This window comes from Cottoperca gobio, chromosome 7 (assembly GCF_900634415.1).
Source record: "Cottoperca gobio chromosome 7, fCotGob3.1, whole genome shotgun sequence".
Taxonomy (NCBI): domain Eukaryota; kingdom Metazoa; phylum Chordata; class Actinopteri; order Perciformes; family Bovichtidae; genus Cottoperca; species Cottoperca gobio.
The window spans coordinates 3,897,424-3,915,945 of record NC_041361.1 but is presented as its reverse complement, the minus strand read 5'-3'; the positions used below and the strand labels follow the sequence as shown (position 1 = coordinate 3,915,945).

The following is an 18,522-nucleotide window of genomic DNA, read 5'->3' as shown; positions in this document are numbered from 1 at the left end:
CACACTGCAGTTTTTTTTCTTCCTCTTGCCCACTCGCTCTGCTGCTTTTTTCCTGCCGTCTTTTCCTGCACTGTCTCCTGATTGGCTAAGCTGCTCTTCAATAACATAAGCTCTCTTCTTTAATTGGAAGGGGGCCAGTTGTGTGGTGCACCAGAAACCCTCCCACCCAGCTTCATCTCTCTCTTTTTTTCTTTTGCCTAAGTGCCTGTGGAGAAGAATGCTGAGCTGTGCAAATTCATACGCATCAAGCAAAAAAGCAATGGAGGAAACAGGGGGGAGGGGGGGGGGGGGGGTGTGGGGGCTGTGGGAGCGTGTGTGGGAGAAAAGGAGTGAGAGTGGGAATGGGGGAGAGCAGCGGCGTCGAAATCAGTGGACCGCAGTTGGACAAGCAGAAGCTGCATTTGAACAAAGAGAGAGGGGCTGTTAGGAGGGGTGAGGGCAGACACAGCCCACCAGCCGCAGCATGTTGAGGTGATACAGCAGGTCAGATGAAGGGAGATTTCCCTGCACTCACTGCAGCGCGGCTAGGTGGCTCTGCTGCAGTGTGGAGTCTAATTGCCAGGCAAGAAGGGGGATGGGAAGGGAGGAGGAGAGGGGGTTGGTTGCAGTGATGCCGAAGTACAGTCTTCCAGCCAACCATAGATATTCGGGGGGAAATGGGCAGGCAGCTGCGGTGTACAGCGGTTAATGCCTTTTCCTCATGAATTATTGAAGGTGCCCCAAAGGAGAGAGGGTGGGTCACAGACGGGAAACTACTGAGACAGTTCAGACTCACTGCTACTGAGGTTTATTATAATTACTCACACCTGAAGTACAGGTCTTCATATTATTACCCCCTTCAGTTAGATTAATTCGACTACTCTAATAGACTGCTTTGAATAGAGATACAAACTCTTCCCACTTCAGTTTGTGTTCAAAGGCTGTCGTCATCCTGGTGAAAATGGATGATGTAGGATGTGTCTTTGTGGTGTCAGGTTCCCTGCCACTCTTTCTTTGGACTCACATCTGGTCCCTCCAATGTGTCCCCCGCTGCACTGAAGAACAATACCCCCGGCATGCATCAATACCTCACCCATCTGCAGAGGCTACAATGAGCACTCGACAAGTTATATGATGCAGACAGAGAAATACAAATGCACTGTTTGCTCAACGTAATTGCCCTGGTAGGTTAATGTGCAAATAAAGAGATGCCTCAATATCCTAGAGTAAAGTACCACGTGACCAGAAGGGACGGGTGAACAAATCCCTGATTTAGATACAAATCTAGATTTGCGTGTTTGGGACGCAGGCCCTCATCTTGTGAAATAGCTTAACCCGGTGATGTTGCAGAAGTGAATGTATATACAGCGAATAGAGGAGTAGAAATATGTGTCGCAGAAGTTCATGAGAATTTGGTGTATTTTGAAAAAAGAGATTTATTTTTGAAGTAATCTATACATTTCATTCCAATAAAAAAAAAGATTACCACTGTAGCTACATAGTGTGGAATTAACACAGAAAAGTGCATGAACTTATAATTACAATAAACAAACTTTTCAATCAATCATTTTTTGCGCATGTTTTCCTTCGTCGCAGAGGCGTCTGATCTCTCGTGGAGGCTGTAGACTGTGATGGAGATGTTTGTGTGTTTAAAGACCTGTTCCAGTATCTCCGACACACTGTTCCACTGCAGTCTATCAAGGCCACAACCAATACTGTCAGAAAGAGAGAGCAAACAGGAAATCATGTCACATTTAAAACGCTAGAAAGCTAAATATTATTTGTCTCTTAAACCTAGTTTGATGATGCATCACTAAATGACTTAATATTATACAAACCGAGGCATTGATATTCTTGTTACACCATTCATTTCACAGTGTGACTTCATGTCCCCCAGGCTCTGCGTCAGGCTCTCATAGGTGGGCTTTTGATTGTACTTTTTTTTGGTGATCTGCAATATGATAAAAGGAAAGCAATAATAATAATAATATTAACTACAATGAGAATTTGCAATGGGAAAAATTGGAATGAACTGCTACATGTTTACCAGGTAGTAGACAAAACGATTGTCTCGTTTTAGTACAGCACACTCTCCTGTCAGCTTTTCTGTTTGGAGATTAAAAAAAAAAAGATATGCCCCTTAAACTGGCACTGTTGAACAAGTCATTACAAACTCATCAAATCATGTCCAAGCCACAGATGTTGATTTAAAATGTTAGAGGTGATCCTTACGTTTCCAAAGAGAATGGATTTTAGATACATTTGGGAGGAAAGGATGCATGTGATGGGATGGTGAAGCCATAAATGCATCCAACTTTTGTATCAATGGCTACAGAATATATATGTGATAGTGTAGAGATGATTTCTTCAAGATATTTTTATTATACTTCCACTAAAACAAAAAAAAACTGTTTTCTCTGTGCAGAACAAAAATGATCGCTTTGGGAATCAATCCCCTCAAAAAAACGACTTTTCCACTCGTGATTAATTTTTAATAAAAAAGGGCTGACTCACTCTGTTCCTTTAACTCATCTACCCCTTTGAACTTCTTCTTGAACAGCACTGCTATGCCTGCCCCCATGCGGCAGTCCTCACTGATGCAATGGGCCAAAGCCTCGTCCACAGGGCAGGAGAACAGGCTCCCAGTGACATAATTCAGTCTCCAGCTGTCTTCTGCAGGCTAGCCAGGAGGGGGCAGCGTTGCACCGTGTGATAAAAGCATAACGAAAGCACAATGCATAAACAGTGGTGAAGGGAAACTATAACAGAAACACACTTTTTTAGCGCACGTAAAACCAAGTCAAGCTTTACCTTAATGCTGTCAGTGTTGACTGGTTTCTCAAGTTCAGACGACATTGACAATAGTGAACAGTGATCTTGAAACACACAATAAAACCGCTGCTAGAAGACTTGTCAGCTATCTTATAATGCGACAGTGAAGTGTCTCGTATAACTAACAAATAAATGGTACAGGTGGCAGTTTTAATGCTAAATAAAGGTACTTTCGGGGTGGTTTTTGCTCAGTAGACTAGTCACTTTGAAGCAGGAAATTAAGCAGTCACGAAGTCTCTCTATCCTCTCGCGAGAAAACAAGAGACTTCGTGGAGGGGCGGAACCTGAATAAATACAGAAGGTACCTGAACAAACATATATTAGCAGAATCCATCATTTGAGTACCTATTTGGACAAAAAAAGTCGTGAAATTGTCTTTACAAACTTGATATTTCTCATTAAACTGGAGCTGTCAAATGTAATGTCTTTGAATTAAATTGTATTATTCTCAATTCACAAATGAGTTCATCCAACTGCAAGCTGCGATGAATTAGATTTCTTTTAAACAAAACAGACAGTGGTAAATTGGTATTTATTTATTGTTTTTAAAGACCCTGCAAACCCTCACAGATGTTTTTTTATTCAGTTTTATTAGATTTCTATTCAGGTTCAAGTTGGGCGGAGTTATGATGGGACCAAAGTGAGTGCACCAAAGTGAGTGCAACAAAGTGAGTGCAACAGTTATAAATTGTAAATCTTATATGACAACATACAGGATAATGCCAGGATGACTGCGGTGTTTGTCTTTTACATAGAAACTGCAATAGATACAGAATCACAACACAGGTCACACACGTGACAGATTGACAGTTCATGTTCCAGCCTCAGGAGTCAGAACTGCATGCTCGCTCGTTGATCCAGTCTCCGGGGTTGACGTCCATCTGCAGCATCTTCATCACCCACTTGTCCCTCCGCGCTCCATCAATGAACTCATCCAGCGAGAGCTCCCCTAAGTGACGAGGGACAGTCATTATTTTACTATACTCCTGAATTCATTAAAGGAGAAGACCAGAAGAGTCACACCTTCCCTTTTTTTAATACACACAAGTAACAGCTCACACATTTACATTATCACCCCACAAAGCCACTACAGCGGCCTGACACAGACCTTTTAAATCATTCATGAAGCCTTTTAAGCTGTCAGAAAACTGTGGCAAACACTCACCATCTCCATTTTGATCAACCAGCTCAAATATCCGGTCAACCACTTGGTCTGGGGTCAGAAGATTACATTCTTCATCCAGCTCTCCATGGCAGGCTTTCTTCAGTCGATAAATGGACTGAGAGTGACAGGAAAGTAAGTTACAGCTTCCTTGATCTGACTACGTTTCATTACAGCTCACTGATTTATCGTGTGATGTTCTTTCAAATGTTTTGAAAGCTTTACAGATCAATAATTGCATATAGTTACTGTATGGTAGTAAATATTACCTCCACAATTTCAAGAAGCTCTATTTTGTCAATGCATCCGCTTCCATCTTTATCATATATTTTGAATGTCCATTTAAGTTTATGTTCCAGTTTACCCCTCAGGACTAAGTTCAAGGCTGCCACGTACTCCAGAAAATCAATAGTGTTGTCCTAGAGTACATGAAAAGACAGAGATACAACATTATGAAGCAGGCAAACAGATGAAATATAAATAGTGCTCTTACTAGATAAAACAGCTAAAAGAAATATGCACGGATGCAACTAAGGATTACTTTCAGTATTGATTTATCTGCCAATTATTTTCTCAAATAATTTAGAAAGAATGCCCATCGTAATTTCTCAGGATCCAAGTTGACATCTTGTACTTTTCTTTTCTGATATTCAGATAAAATATTAGGTTTACTTTCATAGAGGTCTATGAAGGGACATTTTCACATATCAGAAGCTGGAACCTGTACATTTTTACACAGCAAATGTCACAAATACTTCCAATAAACAAATCTTTACTATTAGAAGTGCAGTGTCAGAACTAAAATGAGACAAAAGGCTTAATACTTCCACACACCAGAAGTTTGTACTTACGCCGTTCTTATCAAAGGCTCGAAACATGTTTTCAATGTAATCTGCGGCCTCCTTGTTGTCAATGACACCAAAGAATCCCTTGAACTCGTGCATGAACAGCGTTCCACTCGGGCACTCCACAACAAATTTCTTGTACCATTCCTGCAGCTCTGCCACATCGATTTCCTTGTCCGGGTCACTCTCCTCGCTTAGGCGCTGACCCATTGTGGAAATCTTATCTTCAACTCCCTAAAAAGACCGTTTCTTGCATTACATGAAGCAGTTTCTCCTGTGTGACGCTTTTAAAGCTTCCCTAAACATTACAAAATCCACAAACGTTAGTCCGCCGAGCCGACAGACTGCAACAGACTTTGTGCAAATCAGAAAGAAATCTAGTAGATCAAAATTACACGAAAGTCCACACACGCTGAATTATAATTGGACTCTCTATTGTGGTAAATCCGCTCTGAGAGTCAGGATGAGACGCAGACTGTTATGGATCACATGATAAGGGATTATAAATGATTACTTAGTTCATAATCAATTAGTTCACAGAAAGATCATGAGAGGATCTCTTTGTTGCTTTCTACCTATGCTAGAACGTCCATCTGTTAGCGTTGTGTAAACACAATCCCTAATAATAGATTTCAAGTACATTGGTGGAAATCTGTGCCCCCCGGGTGGCCTTCTAGTTAACATTGTAATCATACTTTATGAATAAATGTTTGCATAATGTGTGTGCGTGAAGTTAAAACACGCTAAAGTAAACTCAAGATAAAGGTCTGTATACCATATGATGTCAAATGGGAAGTGATTACGTATCTTACAGATCAAGGTCTGCTTATAGTCACAGCTGTTTACAATCAGAGAGCGTCTAATCAAAACACGCTATTAGTTGCATTATGGGAAATGAAGCGTTTCTGGAAGAGCTTGGCCGACTTCTATCTAATAAAAATCAGGATATCTCACGCTTCGTTAATCTCTTTCTTTCGCTGATGTACTCCTTCAAGTCTTTTCTCCTGGAGTTCCTGACCAGTCGGCTGATTCACAGGCCAAGTGTTTATTTATCCCAGACAGCTCAGACCTTCATGCCATGTTATTTAGTGCTCCTCTTGATTACTGTTTACACGCCTGCTCCAGTCTCACTGAAGCCTATAATAAATGTGTTGTAGCTAAATTCTCTAATGACGGACATTACAACAGTGAAATACTGTATATTTGGGAAATGGGTGGGAAAATGTAGCAAACTAACTTCCTTGTTTGAGTGTTGGCCAGTGGAGTAGTCATGTAGAAATAATGTGTCACTGTTAGTGGTAACTGTAGCCATCGATACAGACGAAAGCTTGGCCTGGCCCGATACCTTCCTGTGCTGATGACAGGGATAGTGATAATCATAGCTTAGAGGTGTCAAGGCCACCTGAGGTGTTACTGGATGTTATCCTCACCTGCTTATACAAGAGACATATTAAATCCTCCCCGTATTTTCCTTCATCCAGACATTTTTCACAAGTCAGTTAGTTTGTGTGTCATTATGAACGCATTTGCCAATTAGCAATTAACTTTACGTCCAGCTGAGGCTGTTGGGAAGGTCATTAATTTTAAAGACATTTGGTCATTAACCAAAGTGTTGGAAAATAAGAGTACAGAAGTACAGCTGAAGACAGAACGGTGGTCCTTAGTTTCAGAGGTGTACGGTCGTGAACTTAAGTGTTAGACAAGAGGATTTGTGTGTGTGTGTGTGTGGGAGGGGGGATGGAGTCATATAGCTAATGATGGGTGACTTTTATCAAGGGTTGACGCCTCAAGCGAGGCTAAAAGGTCATTAAATAATTCAGTGGCCTTCATTGTTCTGCAGATATGAAACATAACTGGATTTACAACTCAAAAGAACAACTTCCTTAATATTAACCGAGCATACTACACTTTGAATTTTAGCATTTATTGCTTTCCATGAATACTATGATACAAGCTCAAGCATTCAATTTCCAGCGATTATCAGTGTTATGAAAGCAGTGAACATGTATTACAAGTCTACAAAAAAACATTTACAGATGCGTACTGTAAAAATCCAGACTATCAAAAAGGGACATTTGCACAACCAAGGTACGACATACAGAAAGTGTAAAAGTACCTTGTGTTTTTGTTGAAAGGTTTTGATGCAGAAATGGCTTTCGTTTGAGGAAAACTAATATTCTATCAAGTCAAACTGGTGACGACTGGCATGACATGTGTTTTGAAATTGGCTTCATTCTGTGAGAAATCAAAACGGTGACAGCCTTCAAGGGGTAAATGCTAACAAGTGCAAGATCACGTTATTAAGAAATACACTTTATGCAATGTGCTTCATCGAAAAATCAATCAGACCTCTGTGAAATGTTGCTTCACGATCTCATTCATCAGAAGAATAGTCAAAACAACTATGTTTAGGCCAAAACGCAACTCAGACTGTCAAACGTATCTTTTAGGAAACAAATGCCGAACGACATGAGAATAATGAAGTCACCGAATACATCAGTTATTGAAGGTTAAATTATAACGCTCATATAAAAATCAGGAAAAAAGATTAGAAAAAGTTTTAGTCAACAGTGAAAAAAGCAGAGTCTCTGTTATCTTTAAATAATTTCCTTCCAGTTTTAAGACCAAGTCATGTGTAGACTTGAGGAGTTGAAACTGAAGAGGACAAAAGACCCATGTGAGGAATCTTGTGGTTCACATCGCTCCTGATCCTGAAGTCCAGAGGTCCACAGTGCTACACATATACCCTTGGTGTGGTATCATACAGTGTAAAAAATAAGTCAGTTGGCAAGCTTGGCTTCAAGTTAGTCATGTTCCCCATGTTCCCCATGTTCCATTGCCATCTTTGCACTGTTTGAACTGTCAGCGTCGCCCTCTGTTGACAAGTCAGGAGAACTACTAGAAGAGGGGACATGCTTGTCACTGGGTAGGCCTTCTCCATCACTGCTGCTGCTGCTGCTGCTGCTGCTGCTGCTTCTGCTCTCCGCATTATCCTCCTCAAAGCTTGTACTCTTCTCTGAGGGAGCCGGCTGCTCGGGCTGATCCACAGTGCTGTCCTTCTGCAGACTGGGGACGTCCTCCTTCTCAGACGAGTCTTCTTCCTCTTCAGAAAGTTCTGTCTGTGTGCTGCTGGGCTCTGAGGACCAAAGTGGACAACATTAGCGCTGCGACTAACGAATATTTTGTTTATAAAAATGTCAGAAAATAGTGAAAACAACAAACATACATATTTGAAAAGCTGGAACCAGAGAATTACGGCAGACACAAAACGATTAATCATTTTTCTATCGGTCAAACAGGCCGTGGTCGTTAACTTATAAATGTATTATTTATAATATATTTAACGCTGCACATCTACAACATTGTCAGACAAAAATCAATGCATCAGAACCTGATATCATCTTTTTTTATTAACGCCTACATTACCCACAATGCACCATGACAGCAAAAACAGTGTTGTGCAGTCCCTCTAATACCCACAAATTAATTCTGAGGATCTGTCAAATGTGTTTGTGGTGACATTAGCAGCCGAGAGAGTTGCAGGAGAAAGATCCATCATTTTGTTGTGCAGACGGTTTGAAAGAGTTTTGACTGCTACAGATGATCCCGCTGCCTCTGAACACACCACATATACCCACCGTGCTGGTCCTGCAACACTTTAATACACAGATGTCAGCCTAATTAAAGAGGAGTTAACACTCACCATGATCCTCTGAAATAGTAGCCGTGATACGAGATGTTCCACTTTTGTACTCGTCGCTACAAGAGACTTCTGAAGAGTCCGGTGTCTCCGACGAGCTCTCCGACCCTTTACAACGAGATGACTCCTTTTCTTCCCTTTCTGTTTCATCCTCTTCATCAAACTTGAGCCTCTTGACCTCATGCTTGTCAGCTTCAGAATCCTCCTCCTCCTCGGGGTGTTTGTTCTTTATCCCGCTGTTTGGTGCAGCTTCGCCTTCTGATGGCGAGGAATCACTGTAGTAAAGACAGAAACACAGAGAACCACTTCATTAAGTTCTATACTTAATATTAAAAGCCACGAGTAGCGCTTATACTGTATATTCCTTTAAAAAGAAAAAAGGTGGAGTCTTGAGATTATCTGCTTATGGAGGAAATGTCAGGGCTTGCCAGATATCATCAATGTTCCTGCATTACAAGATACTGAGAAGACTGACTCAGTATACTACAGTCTGACTCAACGCTTGTAGACTGTGGGGACAAGCCTGATATTTGCCACATACTTCACACAGTTCTCCTCCCCTTCCTCTATATATTTTGCAAAGACAGGCTCACTGCATCCTGTGCTTAGCTGAAGATCATTGTGATTGGTTCAAAGAAATAAAAACCCCTATACCAGAATGATAATGGCTGCAGGCAGACATTTCTCCAGTGCTGACACAGGGCTATGCGAGACTCGTATACTACACATGTACCATACTCATTTCAATTACCCAATATGGTGCTCCTCCACCTCCTCTGTGGTTGGCTCTGGCTCTTTACTGGCCGTACAGTCGGGGAGTCCGTTGGTGGAAAGCGAAGCAGACAATGACAGCTTTGGTCTGGTGAGCGGTTTTGGTGTGTCTGGTCCATTTACATTTCGACTGCAAAAAAGAAGAAGAAAATAACCATTTCATACGCAAGTCATATCACAAGATGGCAAATCAGCTGAACTACTAAGACCACTACTGACAGGCAAGATATAACTGCCCTTACTATAAGCCTTGTTGGATTGTTGATGTTTGACTTTAAACTAATTCAACTTTCCACTTGTTGGTGTGGTGTATGAGGCAATTTTAGATTTGTGGAAGTCAATCACTGCCAAGTCTGTGGCTCCCACCTGTCTGAATATACAGAAGAGTTACCAGGAAACATCACTCCATTCATTCTGTTTACACTGGATGCCCCATTTTTCCTTCGAAAGAAGTAGAAAAGGCACAAAAACAACTGGCTGTTAATTGTAACTTTGTAAGTGTGACTGAATAAGCAAATTCACGGGAGCTGTCAATGTGCATCAGAAGCAGCTTAACAGAAATACTGCAGCCAGCAGAGCAAGGGGAGCAAAAGCTTAACAGCTGATGTACTTACTCTGATGCAGGGTACATACAGCTGACCACCATTACATTCTGCAACACACAAACAGTCATGCATATTAGAATTCAATGTGAAACCATGGAAAGTTTCAAATTGTTCAAATCATCAAATAGTTTATTTGGAGTAGTCCTCACCTTCTCTAAACCCATGAGAAACTTGTCTGTTCCTGTATAGTTGCGCTTGGGGTCGGTAAGGAGTTCACATAGACGCTGGATGGTGAATGGGATTCTGGAAAGGTTATCAAGGGATATATTTAGGATTAGCCACACATAGCCGTCTCACAGCCAGCATCAACACCTGCCAACAACCTGGCAGCACTGGAGCGCAATGAGGAAAAAAAAAAAAAACTCAGCTCAATCTGAACAGACCTGTTCAAACCTCGGCGCAGAAATACTGACAGGAATTTTTAAAACGTGATTTTTTTTTTTGTCAAAACTAATTTTTAGGGGCACAGTTTTACCTTTTAATGTTGAAATAATAAGTGTTGCTCTGTCTGACTGATGCACCTAGGAATAGCAGTTGTTTTGCATTAGTTTATTTGCTTGGAGCTACTTAAACTAGTAGTAAAGTAACTGGTGATTTCAGGTGTGAAAGACTTGATATTAATTTTCAAATCATTAAGTTATTTTGATAGTAACTTTCCTTCTTGTCATTAGAAAATTAGCTACATTACAGTAATAAAAAGACTTTGGACTCTGAAGCTCAGATTTGAACGCATTTCACAAATACTTTTAAAGCTGATGTGGAGGAAGTAACACAACTCTGGCAGATCGAAATGAATGATTAACAGCACACAGTGGGTCCGACCTGATTTCAGCTTATTTGAGGATTTTAATATTTAAATTCTTTATTTTTAATGCACACCTAAATATCTCTCTCTCCTTTTGGTTATGCTTTTACTCCATTGAATACATCAAAAGAATAATAACACTAATGTGTGCACAGCATACACGTCACTGAACTGCTACATTATTTAGTTTTGTATATGGGGGTCGTTTGCAGCTTTACTCACCCATTGTAACCATCCACCATTTTTAAGATCCTCGTCTTCATGTCTCCGAAAGGAACATACTCTACATTGGGATTATGTGGCACTCTCTGTTCTGGTGTTGAAGTGTGGAAATCATCCATGACTTTTTCCAACTTAAACACAAAGTACGTTTTGAAATGTGACCACGAGATCCTGGAAGATATTGGAAATGCAAGTCTGCACGTCATACACACAAAACGAAAAGACTTGGGAAAAAAAACATCTTTACAAACTGAGTCAGAGTGACCCAATTAAAGTTCATCAAGCAAGCTGCATTCACAGGAAGACTGATGTCTTCACTGATGTGTGTGAAGATTGGTAGAAATGTAATGTGTGTAATGTTTTGTGTGAGCCTTTGTAGACTACTCACATCGGCTGCCCCGTCTTGGCAACATGACACAAGAATTGCTCTAGTTCAGGACAGGTCTCTTTCTTGCCTTTCTTCTCAAAATCTGCACACATGAAAAAAAACAGAACAGTTTATTAGTAATAACAAACAAACAAATCAGACCCAAACCGAACGACACAATGTTTGTTAAAACTAAAGTTTTCATAACAACTCAGAAGCAGAAAACTATTAGAAAATAATGTAAGCTATTCAGGCTACTTCTGGCATATTGTATTGCACTGGCAATTATCAAATGATTGTACTGTCAAGTGAATAAATACAAAACAAGAAAGAAAACAAGTTAAACACAAAAATCATAAAATCGTCGAATACCAATTTAAGTTAACTAACTGGAAAGTTCTTGTAAAAGTTAGTAAAGTTAGCATGTTTATTGTGATGCTACCAAGCCAGCTGTTCACATCATCTCCAAGTGTCAATCCGGGAATAAATAGGTCAATATAACATGTTGTATCTTGTAGATTAAAACGTAGCTAGGCCAAACAGAGACAGATCAGATTGTGCCTAACGTTAGGTGCTTCTTCTAAACGCTAATCGTTGTCAGCTAAATTACGGTAACGTACACAACGTAGTTAGCAAACATTGCCGATTTTACACAGAGCATTAAAACAAATATCAAAATAATTCACTAATAACAAATCACTTATTTAATTAACTGTAAATATTGCCTTGAAACGCCTCCAATAACGCGTCGATGTCCATAGCTGTGTCCAGTCACAGGCAGGAAATACTTGCTAGTTAGCAGTAGCATGTAGCAACCCAACAAAGCTGGTGGCAGACACGACTGCGCATGTCTGAAAATTACGTAGTCACAATAGCGGAAGATGCGTTGCATTTGAACCTGACATCAACAACGCATTTAAATGCCCTCGCAGCGACGGAATACGCAGCCATAATTGAAATACTCTGTGTTCTTATAGAGCTAATAAATATATATCCTGTAGGAGTATGTGCAGACTTCAGTGACAGACACTTCTGGGTCGCTGTAGATGCTGCAGGCAGTCCGCGAGCGTCATCGTGTCTCTGTTGTTGTGACGGCGCAAACCGGTGAAGCGACCAATGAGTCAACAGCTGATAGGGGTTAATTTTACCTTACGAACCTATAAATAACGATAACAGCCCTGGTGAAAACATCTGCACAAGAGACCTGCAAGCTTTTACAAAGTCATTCGGTTTTCAGAGGCAACAATGGCAGTTCCTGTAGCTGCGTTACAAATGAGCACATCATCCAGCCAGGGTCTGCTGGAGCACAACATTCACATCAGCGACAGAGATCTGGGAATGATTTCAAGTGACAATGAATACGACACTTTGCCTTTACATTCTCCGTGGACCTTCTGGCTTGATAGGTAAGACGCTGCTTAGTTAACCCCTCCAATGTTATATTATTAAGTGTCAAGTAGGTGAACTCTTTGTCGCTGACCTTTTTAATGAGAACAAAGAAGGGACATGAATGTAACAGGCCTGCTCTAAATCAGCCCAGATATAATATAGATGTGTTTAACAGCGACTTAGGGGATTTCTGTCTTAATATATTACATAATAATAACATTACAACAAACAGTGCCTGTTGGTGTTGATGCAGCTTTTCTACCAACTCTCTCTGACCTACATACGCAAGTCCTCCTCTTGGAAGGATCTTAAATATAAACAAAGGGTGTAATTATGACTGGTTAAACATAATAACTGAAGGTCAGTTCATTGTTAGGCTTTACCTGTATTTTTGTGAGCATGAGCAATTGTTAAAACCTCGTTGAGTCACTCCTGTGTCTGTTGCCATTGTTTACTGAAGAACTTTCTTATGGTTGATTAAAGGGTTAAAACTCTTGTTTAGGTCAAATGTGCCATTGCTTTATACAAAGTAGAACACCTTTTTTTTTTTAAAGATATGTTTTATATAAAAGTGATTTTAGAATTAATGTTAAGCAATCACAACAGAGTTGAACTCAGGTGACAGCGAGTTGCACAAGCAGCATCATGCACAGTGTGTACAACTCAGAGGGTCCTGTGTTCAAATGGGGTCAGTGTTGTTTACTGTTTACTGGCTTATATGTCATCTGATCCCCCCCCCCCCCTCCCCCAACTTGTCTGCTCAGAGGGTAGCTCACTGAAACATGTCTGATTAATGTGGCACTGAAGGAAATGCATTTAGAACATCAAGTTTGAGGACAAACTTGTTACAAGCTTATCATTTTAAAAGAATACAATCAATTACATTTTTGTCAGATCTCTACCAGGAACTACGGCAGCTGAATGTGAGTCAAACCTGAAGAAAATCTACACCGTGGAGACCGTCCAGGTAAGATGCTTTACAGTCTTGATACTAGAGCACAGCACTGGGAGTGATTTCAATAGCAGGTTTCCAGGATAATCGTGAACATGAAATGTACATATCGTCCCCGGGCCTATCATTTACACTCAAATCAAGATGATATGCTGATTTCCTTCTTTCTCCCAAATGCACCGAAAAACCACAGCCATACTTTTAAACACAGAGCGCTTTATTTTTCAGTCATGTCTTTGTACTTGAAAGTAAACAATTATCTGTGATACATGTGTCATCCTTAGACACGGGAATACAGGTCAAACCACATCATCAGCCGGAGGTTCAATAGCAGAGCACATTGTTTCCGAACGCTCTGCCGGCATCGATGTGTGTCATGATGTGCTATAACTTACTAATAAATAGTTTGGAGCGCTACTAACCATGTGTTAAAACAAATGTGTTGACAGGGAAACATCTGCTGTTAATCTGTAAACTGAATTACTGACATACTTAGCATCGCTGGTTATTTTTAATGTATCATTGTGATTATGGCAGGCCGTTAAAGAGATCAAGTACCACTTTATGAATCCCTAACCACTACTGTGTTAAACAAGGATTCGTTTGTGTGTGTTTGTGTGTGTGTGTGTGTGTGTGTGTGTGTGTGTGTGTGTGTGTGTGTGTGTGTGTGTGTGTGTGTGTGTGTGTGTGTGTGTGTGTGTGTGTGTGTGTGTGTGTGTGTGACAAATGTGACATATTAACAAGGCTGCTCTCCTTGTGCCAGTAAATGGTTTAATAAAATAACCTGTTTCCTCTCTTCCCCTATTGTCACTGGAGTAGAACTTTTGGAGAGTTTACAACAACATACCCGGCGTCTCTAGCTTGCCGTTGAGATGTAGCTATCATCTCATGAGAGGAGAAAGAAAACCACTCTGGTAAGTTTCTTTTTTTTTTAACATGAATGCACGTATGTCACAGTGCTTGAAGCTGTTTCAAATTGGTTTATGTAACGTTGCGTGCTGGTTTGCATCCAGGGAGGAAGAAAGCAATGCTAAAGGTGGTGTTTGGAAGATGAAAGTACCCAAAGAATGCACTGTAAGTGACATAATCAATACATTTTACTTACAATTTTCTTATTATTTACGATTTAACTTTGTTCTTCATGTTTACAGACTGTTGTATGGAAGGAGTTGCTATTGGCTATTATTGGAGAGCAGTTCAGTGATTATTGTCCCTCAGGTAAATGTCTTGATTGAGTTAAGTGAAAATGCAGCGGCTTTTGCAGAGGCTTGCATTTTTATGTACACAGCACTGCAAGTCTGAATTGCATTAATCTCATCCTCTGCTGCTGTTCTTGCAGACGATGAAGTAGTCGGGGTCAGCGTCAGCGTAAGAGACAGAGAAGATGTGTTTCAGGTCTGGAATGGAAACGCTTCTTGTGCTAACGAGTCAAACATCTTGACCAGGATCAATGAGCTCCTTCCACAAATACCTTTTAAAGCAGTGTTTTACAAACGTAAGCATTTTCTTGGAATATTAACAAAGACATAATGGATTGACAATAACACCATGACATGTGAGTAATTGTTGCTTTTGCTTGAATTTCAGCACACGAGGAGCACCACGCTTTTGAGGGAGGTCGAAGGCATTAACACAGTTTGCGCGTCAGAGCCCTCGATACCCTTTGAACATGTTTTGGATAATATTTGGGCACATTTTGAAGCACTTGAGTTCATAGTTTCTTAATGTATCGTCCTAATTACCTCAAAATGTAGCCCTTGTATTATGATTCTCATTCACTACTGTCATTCATAATAATATTCAAAATACTTTAGATACATTTAATCCGAAAGCAAACAGCCATTCTAGTTCAATTTTTATCTGTGGGCGTGTTTGTGTGTTTTTATATTTCAAAAATGTTTTTGCAAATCCTTAACCAAAACAGCAGATCATGTAGATGTACATGTCAGATTTTTTTTTTATGTATTATAGCATAATTTGTGCTGTTTGTGGAGGACTAGTGTCACAAAGCAAACGTTTTTAACAATACATTACAAGGCTTTTCTAGTGAGTTTCAAAATACAGTTGCCTAACGTAAAATTGAGTATGCTGTAGTGCTAATATAGGGGCGGTAAATTGCACATTCTCTTATTTTTTAGGATACGAACGGATTGTGAAAAGAAATATGTTGTTACAATAAAATGACCTCAGTACATAAATCATCATGAGAAGATGCTGAGAAATATATGCAATCATTTCTATTCTGTAGAATTTGCAGTGTTGTGGTTGTCATTTTGTTGAAGCATCTGTCTCAAATCAAGCACTTTGTTTCTTACTGTGTGTGTGTGTGTGTGTGTGTGTGTGTGTGTGTGTGTGTGTGTGTGTGTGTGTGTGTGTGTGTGTGTGTGTGTGTGTGTGTGTGTGTGTGTGTGTGTGTGTACACCAAATCCACTTTGGTTTTGTGTCACCTTTTCTGATAAAGTGTAAAGCTGTTTATTTGTTCTTGCTTCTAATAGTATTTTGAGATGTGTAGAGGACAAAGTTGACATTGTATTTCTTTTTTTTAATGTTTATATGACCTGTGTTAAAATTGAACTTGTGAAGCCTACCCTTAATAGATTATATTGACCCCAGGAAAGGTTGTGAACATACACATGACCTACAGAAATCTGGACATCAGTAAAAATGTGTTGCTCTAAATCTTACTTTCCTAGAGGGACCGCTCGGGGCCTATTTTGGTGTATTTGTACACATTGTGGGTGTTTTGTGAAATGATGCAAATGTTGCAGCAGGGTCAAATTATTTTGAAACAGGTTAGTCACAGATGCTTTTCTGGTGCTGTACCAAATCAATTTGCAGTGTCTCTGATATCCATAGATGTTTAAGATTTAGTTCTGTGGTTATGTAAAAGACTGGAAAATCATAATCATATTAGGGAAATGTAAAAATGTAGTAAATGAACTTGAACCCTTATACATCTCACCAAAGGCACCTTTCCCTTGTCTTAGCGTGTGTGTGTGTGTGTGTGTGTGTGTGTGTGTGTGTGTGTGTGTGTGTGTGTGTGTGTGTGTGTGTATTAGAGGGAGTGAGATTGACTATTCTAAACTGCAAAGAGCAGAGCAGATTTTTTTGAGTACCTGTATTATACTACTTAAACATTTGAGGTAATTACTACATAGCTGTGAAGTGTGCATTGGAAGCCACAGAAACACTGCTGCTATGATTTCTCAATCAAATCAGACGTGTAAGTATTTATGATGCTGGCTTCTGTTGCTCATGTAATATAAACACATACTGTAGGATGAGAGAACACTGTACCCTTGCACATATACAGTTGACCAGATTGTTGATCTTGGATGGTGCCTTGTGTTTACCAGCAGTTTAGAATGTCATCTGTAGTTCAGCATGTTGAAATCGTATAAAGTCATGTTTCTCTGTTAGTTTTACACGTCTTTGAGAAATAAAGATGCCTAAACTTCCACCTTTTGCTTTGTGGAATACTTACTGTACTGTATGTGTGATGTGAATATCAATATTGCATTGAATAAAAACAGAAACAGCATTATAACCAGCATAGACTCGGTTTTTCTTGGAGAGATTGTCATCATCTTTGTCTTCAGTTCATTGTCAGAAAATCCTTCAAGGCCTTGTGTAAGATTCCAAGATGTGTCATTTTTCATTTCTACTAGGTAGATTTGTTTGCATTGAAATAAATATTAAAGGAAACTTTATCTATCGTGAGCGGAAAGAAATTGCAGCAAGTATTACACATTTTTAAATAAATACAAGTCTTGTCTTCGCCATGGGAACACACTTGACTGTGATTTAAACTAAGGCACTGAAATACTTTAATGTCACACGCTCATGTCCCTGGTTTACTTTAAGAATATATGAAGCCACCATTTCATGACGGCCAGAAGGACAATGTCTCCCTCTTGTGGTTGTATCCACGCATGGACCTAAAAAATAATATTCAAGAAAGCTACATTTGTAACGATCATCTCCACGTGAAGGCAGTCTTGTCTTTACAATGACTTTATGACTTTACAATACAATTGCACGTAGCAATACATTAGCATATATGCAGCACCAATGCTCATTCGGTCCTTTTGTATACTTTGACCAGCCTGTCTCTATACTACACATGTTCACAGTACTGAGCAGGATGTTTGTGTTGATCTTGGATTGTATAAATTGGATTAAATGCCTTTTTATGACCGAGACTCTGTATGGTTAGTGATGCAGGGAGACATTGTTTTGCACATCTGGCTTTTGCCGGGACTGAGTAGGGATGTCACAAAATGTAGACTTAGTTACAAGAATTAATAGAAAGGTTTTTTTTTAATGACACATAATATTACATCTAGGATAATATTTTACATATTTTTTTCACATAACCAGGGATATGAGGAGTGAAAGATCCAAAATGGACTGAGCTGAATGACTTAATTAAATTCCTAAAATTATTTTTACATTTGTAATAGAACTTAGATTAGAATAGAACTAAATGTCGTAGTCAATTTATTTCTTATATTTTTCCCTGTAAACGTTTATTTTTTGAGGAGCCAATGAATAATTTGTATTTCTTGCCCAAAATTAATAGAGGAATCGTTTTGGCATACAATCTGTTCATTTGACCTTTTCTGCAAAAAGGACAATACTACTATTTGTGTACAAACAATGAGTTATACAATTCCAATTAAAAAATAGCTACATCAGAAGGTAATAATAATAATCATAATAATACATAAATATTAGACTCATTTTTGTGACAGACAAACATATCTAAGTTTAGCTACTGACATACACATTTAAACTCAAACTAACATTACATTTCAATTAAAAAAACTTAAAAGATGGGGTTGAATTAAGGCATTTTTCTTTACGAATATGAAATTCTTCTGATAAGATTTT

The 18,522-nt window shown here is 39.5% G+C and overlaps 5 protein-coding genes across 8 annotated transcripts in view; 1 reads left to right on the top strand and 4 right to left on the bottom strand.

Annotated features, from left to right (window-relative positions):
* Positions 1-145, bottom strand: part of LOC115010481 (synaptotagmin-2-like) — a 61,241-nt gene extending 61,096 nt beyond the window's left edge. Inside the window, exon 1 of the mRNA XM_029435049.1 lies at positions 2-145. The gene's annotated coding sequence lies outside the window, so the exon portion shown is untranslated. The remainder of the gene's footprint in view (position 1) is intronic.
* A 1,252-nt stretch (positions 146-1,397) lies between these two features.
* oard1 (O-acyl-ADP-ribose deacylase 1) lies at positions 1,398-3,074 on the bottom strand. Its single transcript, XM_029435052.1, has 5 exons — positions 2,791-3,074; positions 2,494-2,659; positions 2,027-2,085; positions 1,818-1,930; positions 1,398-1,694 (listed from the first exon to the last, which is right to left on the bottom strand). The coding sequence occupies exons 1-5, from the start codon at positions 2,833-2,835 to the stop codon at positions 1,544-1,546; spliced, it is 534 nt and encodes a 177-aa protein (XP_029290912.1). The 5' UTR covers positions 2,836-3,074; the 3' UTR covers positions 1,398-1,543.
* Positions 3,075-3,635: 561 nt separating this feature from the next.
* On the bottom strand, positions 3,636-5,028 carry guca1b (guanylate cyclase activator 1B). Its single transcript, XM_029435902.1, has 4 exons — positions 4,825-5,028; positions 4,243-4,392; positions 3,977-4,091; positions 3,636-3,760 (listed from the first exon to the last, which is right to left on the bottom strand). Exons 1-4 carry the CDS (start codon positions 5,026-5,028, stop codon positions 3,636-3,638), a joined length of 594 nt encoding a protein of 197 aa, XP_029291762.1.
* A 1,698-nt stretch (positions 5,029-6,726) lies between these two features.
* LOC115010455 (serine/threonine-protein phosphatase 4 regulatory subunit 2-A-like) lies at positions 6,727-12,185 on the bottom strand. Of its 3 annotated transcripts, none has more exons than XM_029435006.1 (9): positions 12,014-12,185; positions 11,310-11,391; positions 10,922-11,092; positions 10,044-10,137; positions 9,904-9,941; positions 9,656-9,730; positions 9,270-9,419; positions 8,522-8,793; positions 6,727-7,954 (listed from the first exon to the last, which is right to left on the bottom strand). In XM_029435006.1, exons 1-9 carry the CDS (start codon positions 12,045-12,047, stop codon positions 7,623-7,625), a joined length of 1,248 nt encoding a protein of 415 aa, XP_029290866.1. In that variant the 5' UTR covers positions 12,048-12,185; the 3' UTR covers positions 6,727-7,622. The 3 variants fall into 3 exon arrangements, with proteins under 3 accessions (XP_029290866.1, XP_029290868.1, XP_029290867.1); XM_029435008.1 differs by lacking the exon at positions 12,014-12,185 and adding an exon at positions 11,731-11,749; XM_029435007.1 differs by lacking the exon at positions 9,656-9,730.
* A 55-nt stretch (positions 12,186-12,240) lies between these two features.
* LOC115010456 (eukaryotic translation initiation factor 4E type 3-like) lies at positions 12,241-17,179 on the top strand. Of its 2 annotated transcripts, none has more exons than XM_029435010.1 (7): positions 12,241-12,694; positions 13,572-13,644; positions 14,449-14,543; positions 14,643-14,703; positions 14,781-14,847; positions 14,969-15,124; positions 15,217-17,179. In XM_029435010.1, the coding sequence occupies exons 1-7, from the start codon at positions 12,534-12,536 to the stop codon at positions 15,258-15,260; spliced, it is 657 nt and encodes a 218-aa protein (XP_029290870.1). In that variant the 5' UTR covers positions 12,241-12,533; the 3' UTR covers positions 15,261-17,179. The 2 variants fall into 2 exon arrangements, with proteins under 2 accessions (XP_029290870.1, XP_029290871.1); XM_029435011.1 differs by having other exon boundaries at positions 12,646-12,694; positions 14,446-14,543.
* The last annotated feature ends 1,343 nt before the right edge of the window (positions 17,180-18,522 follow it).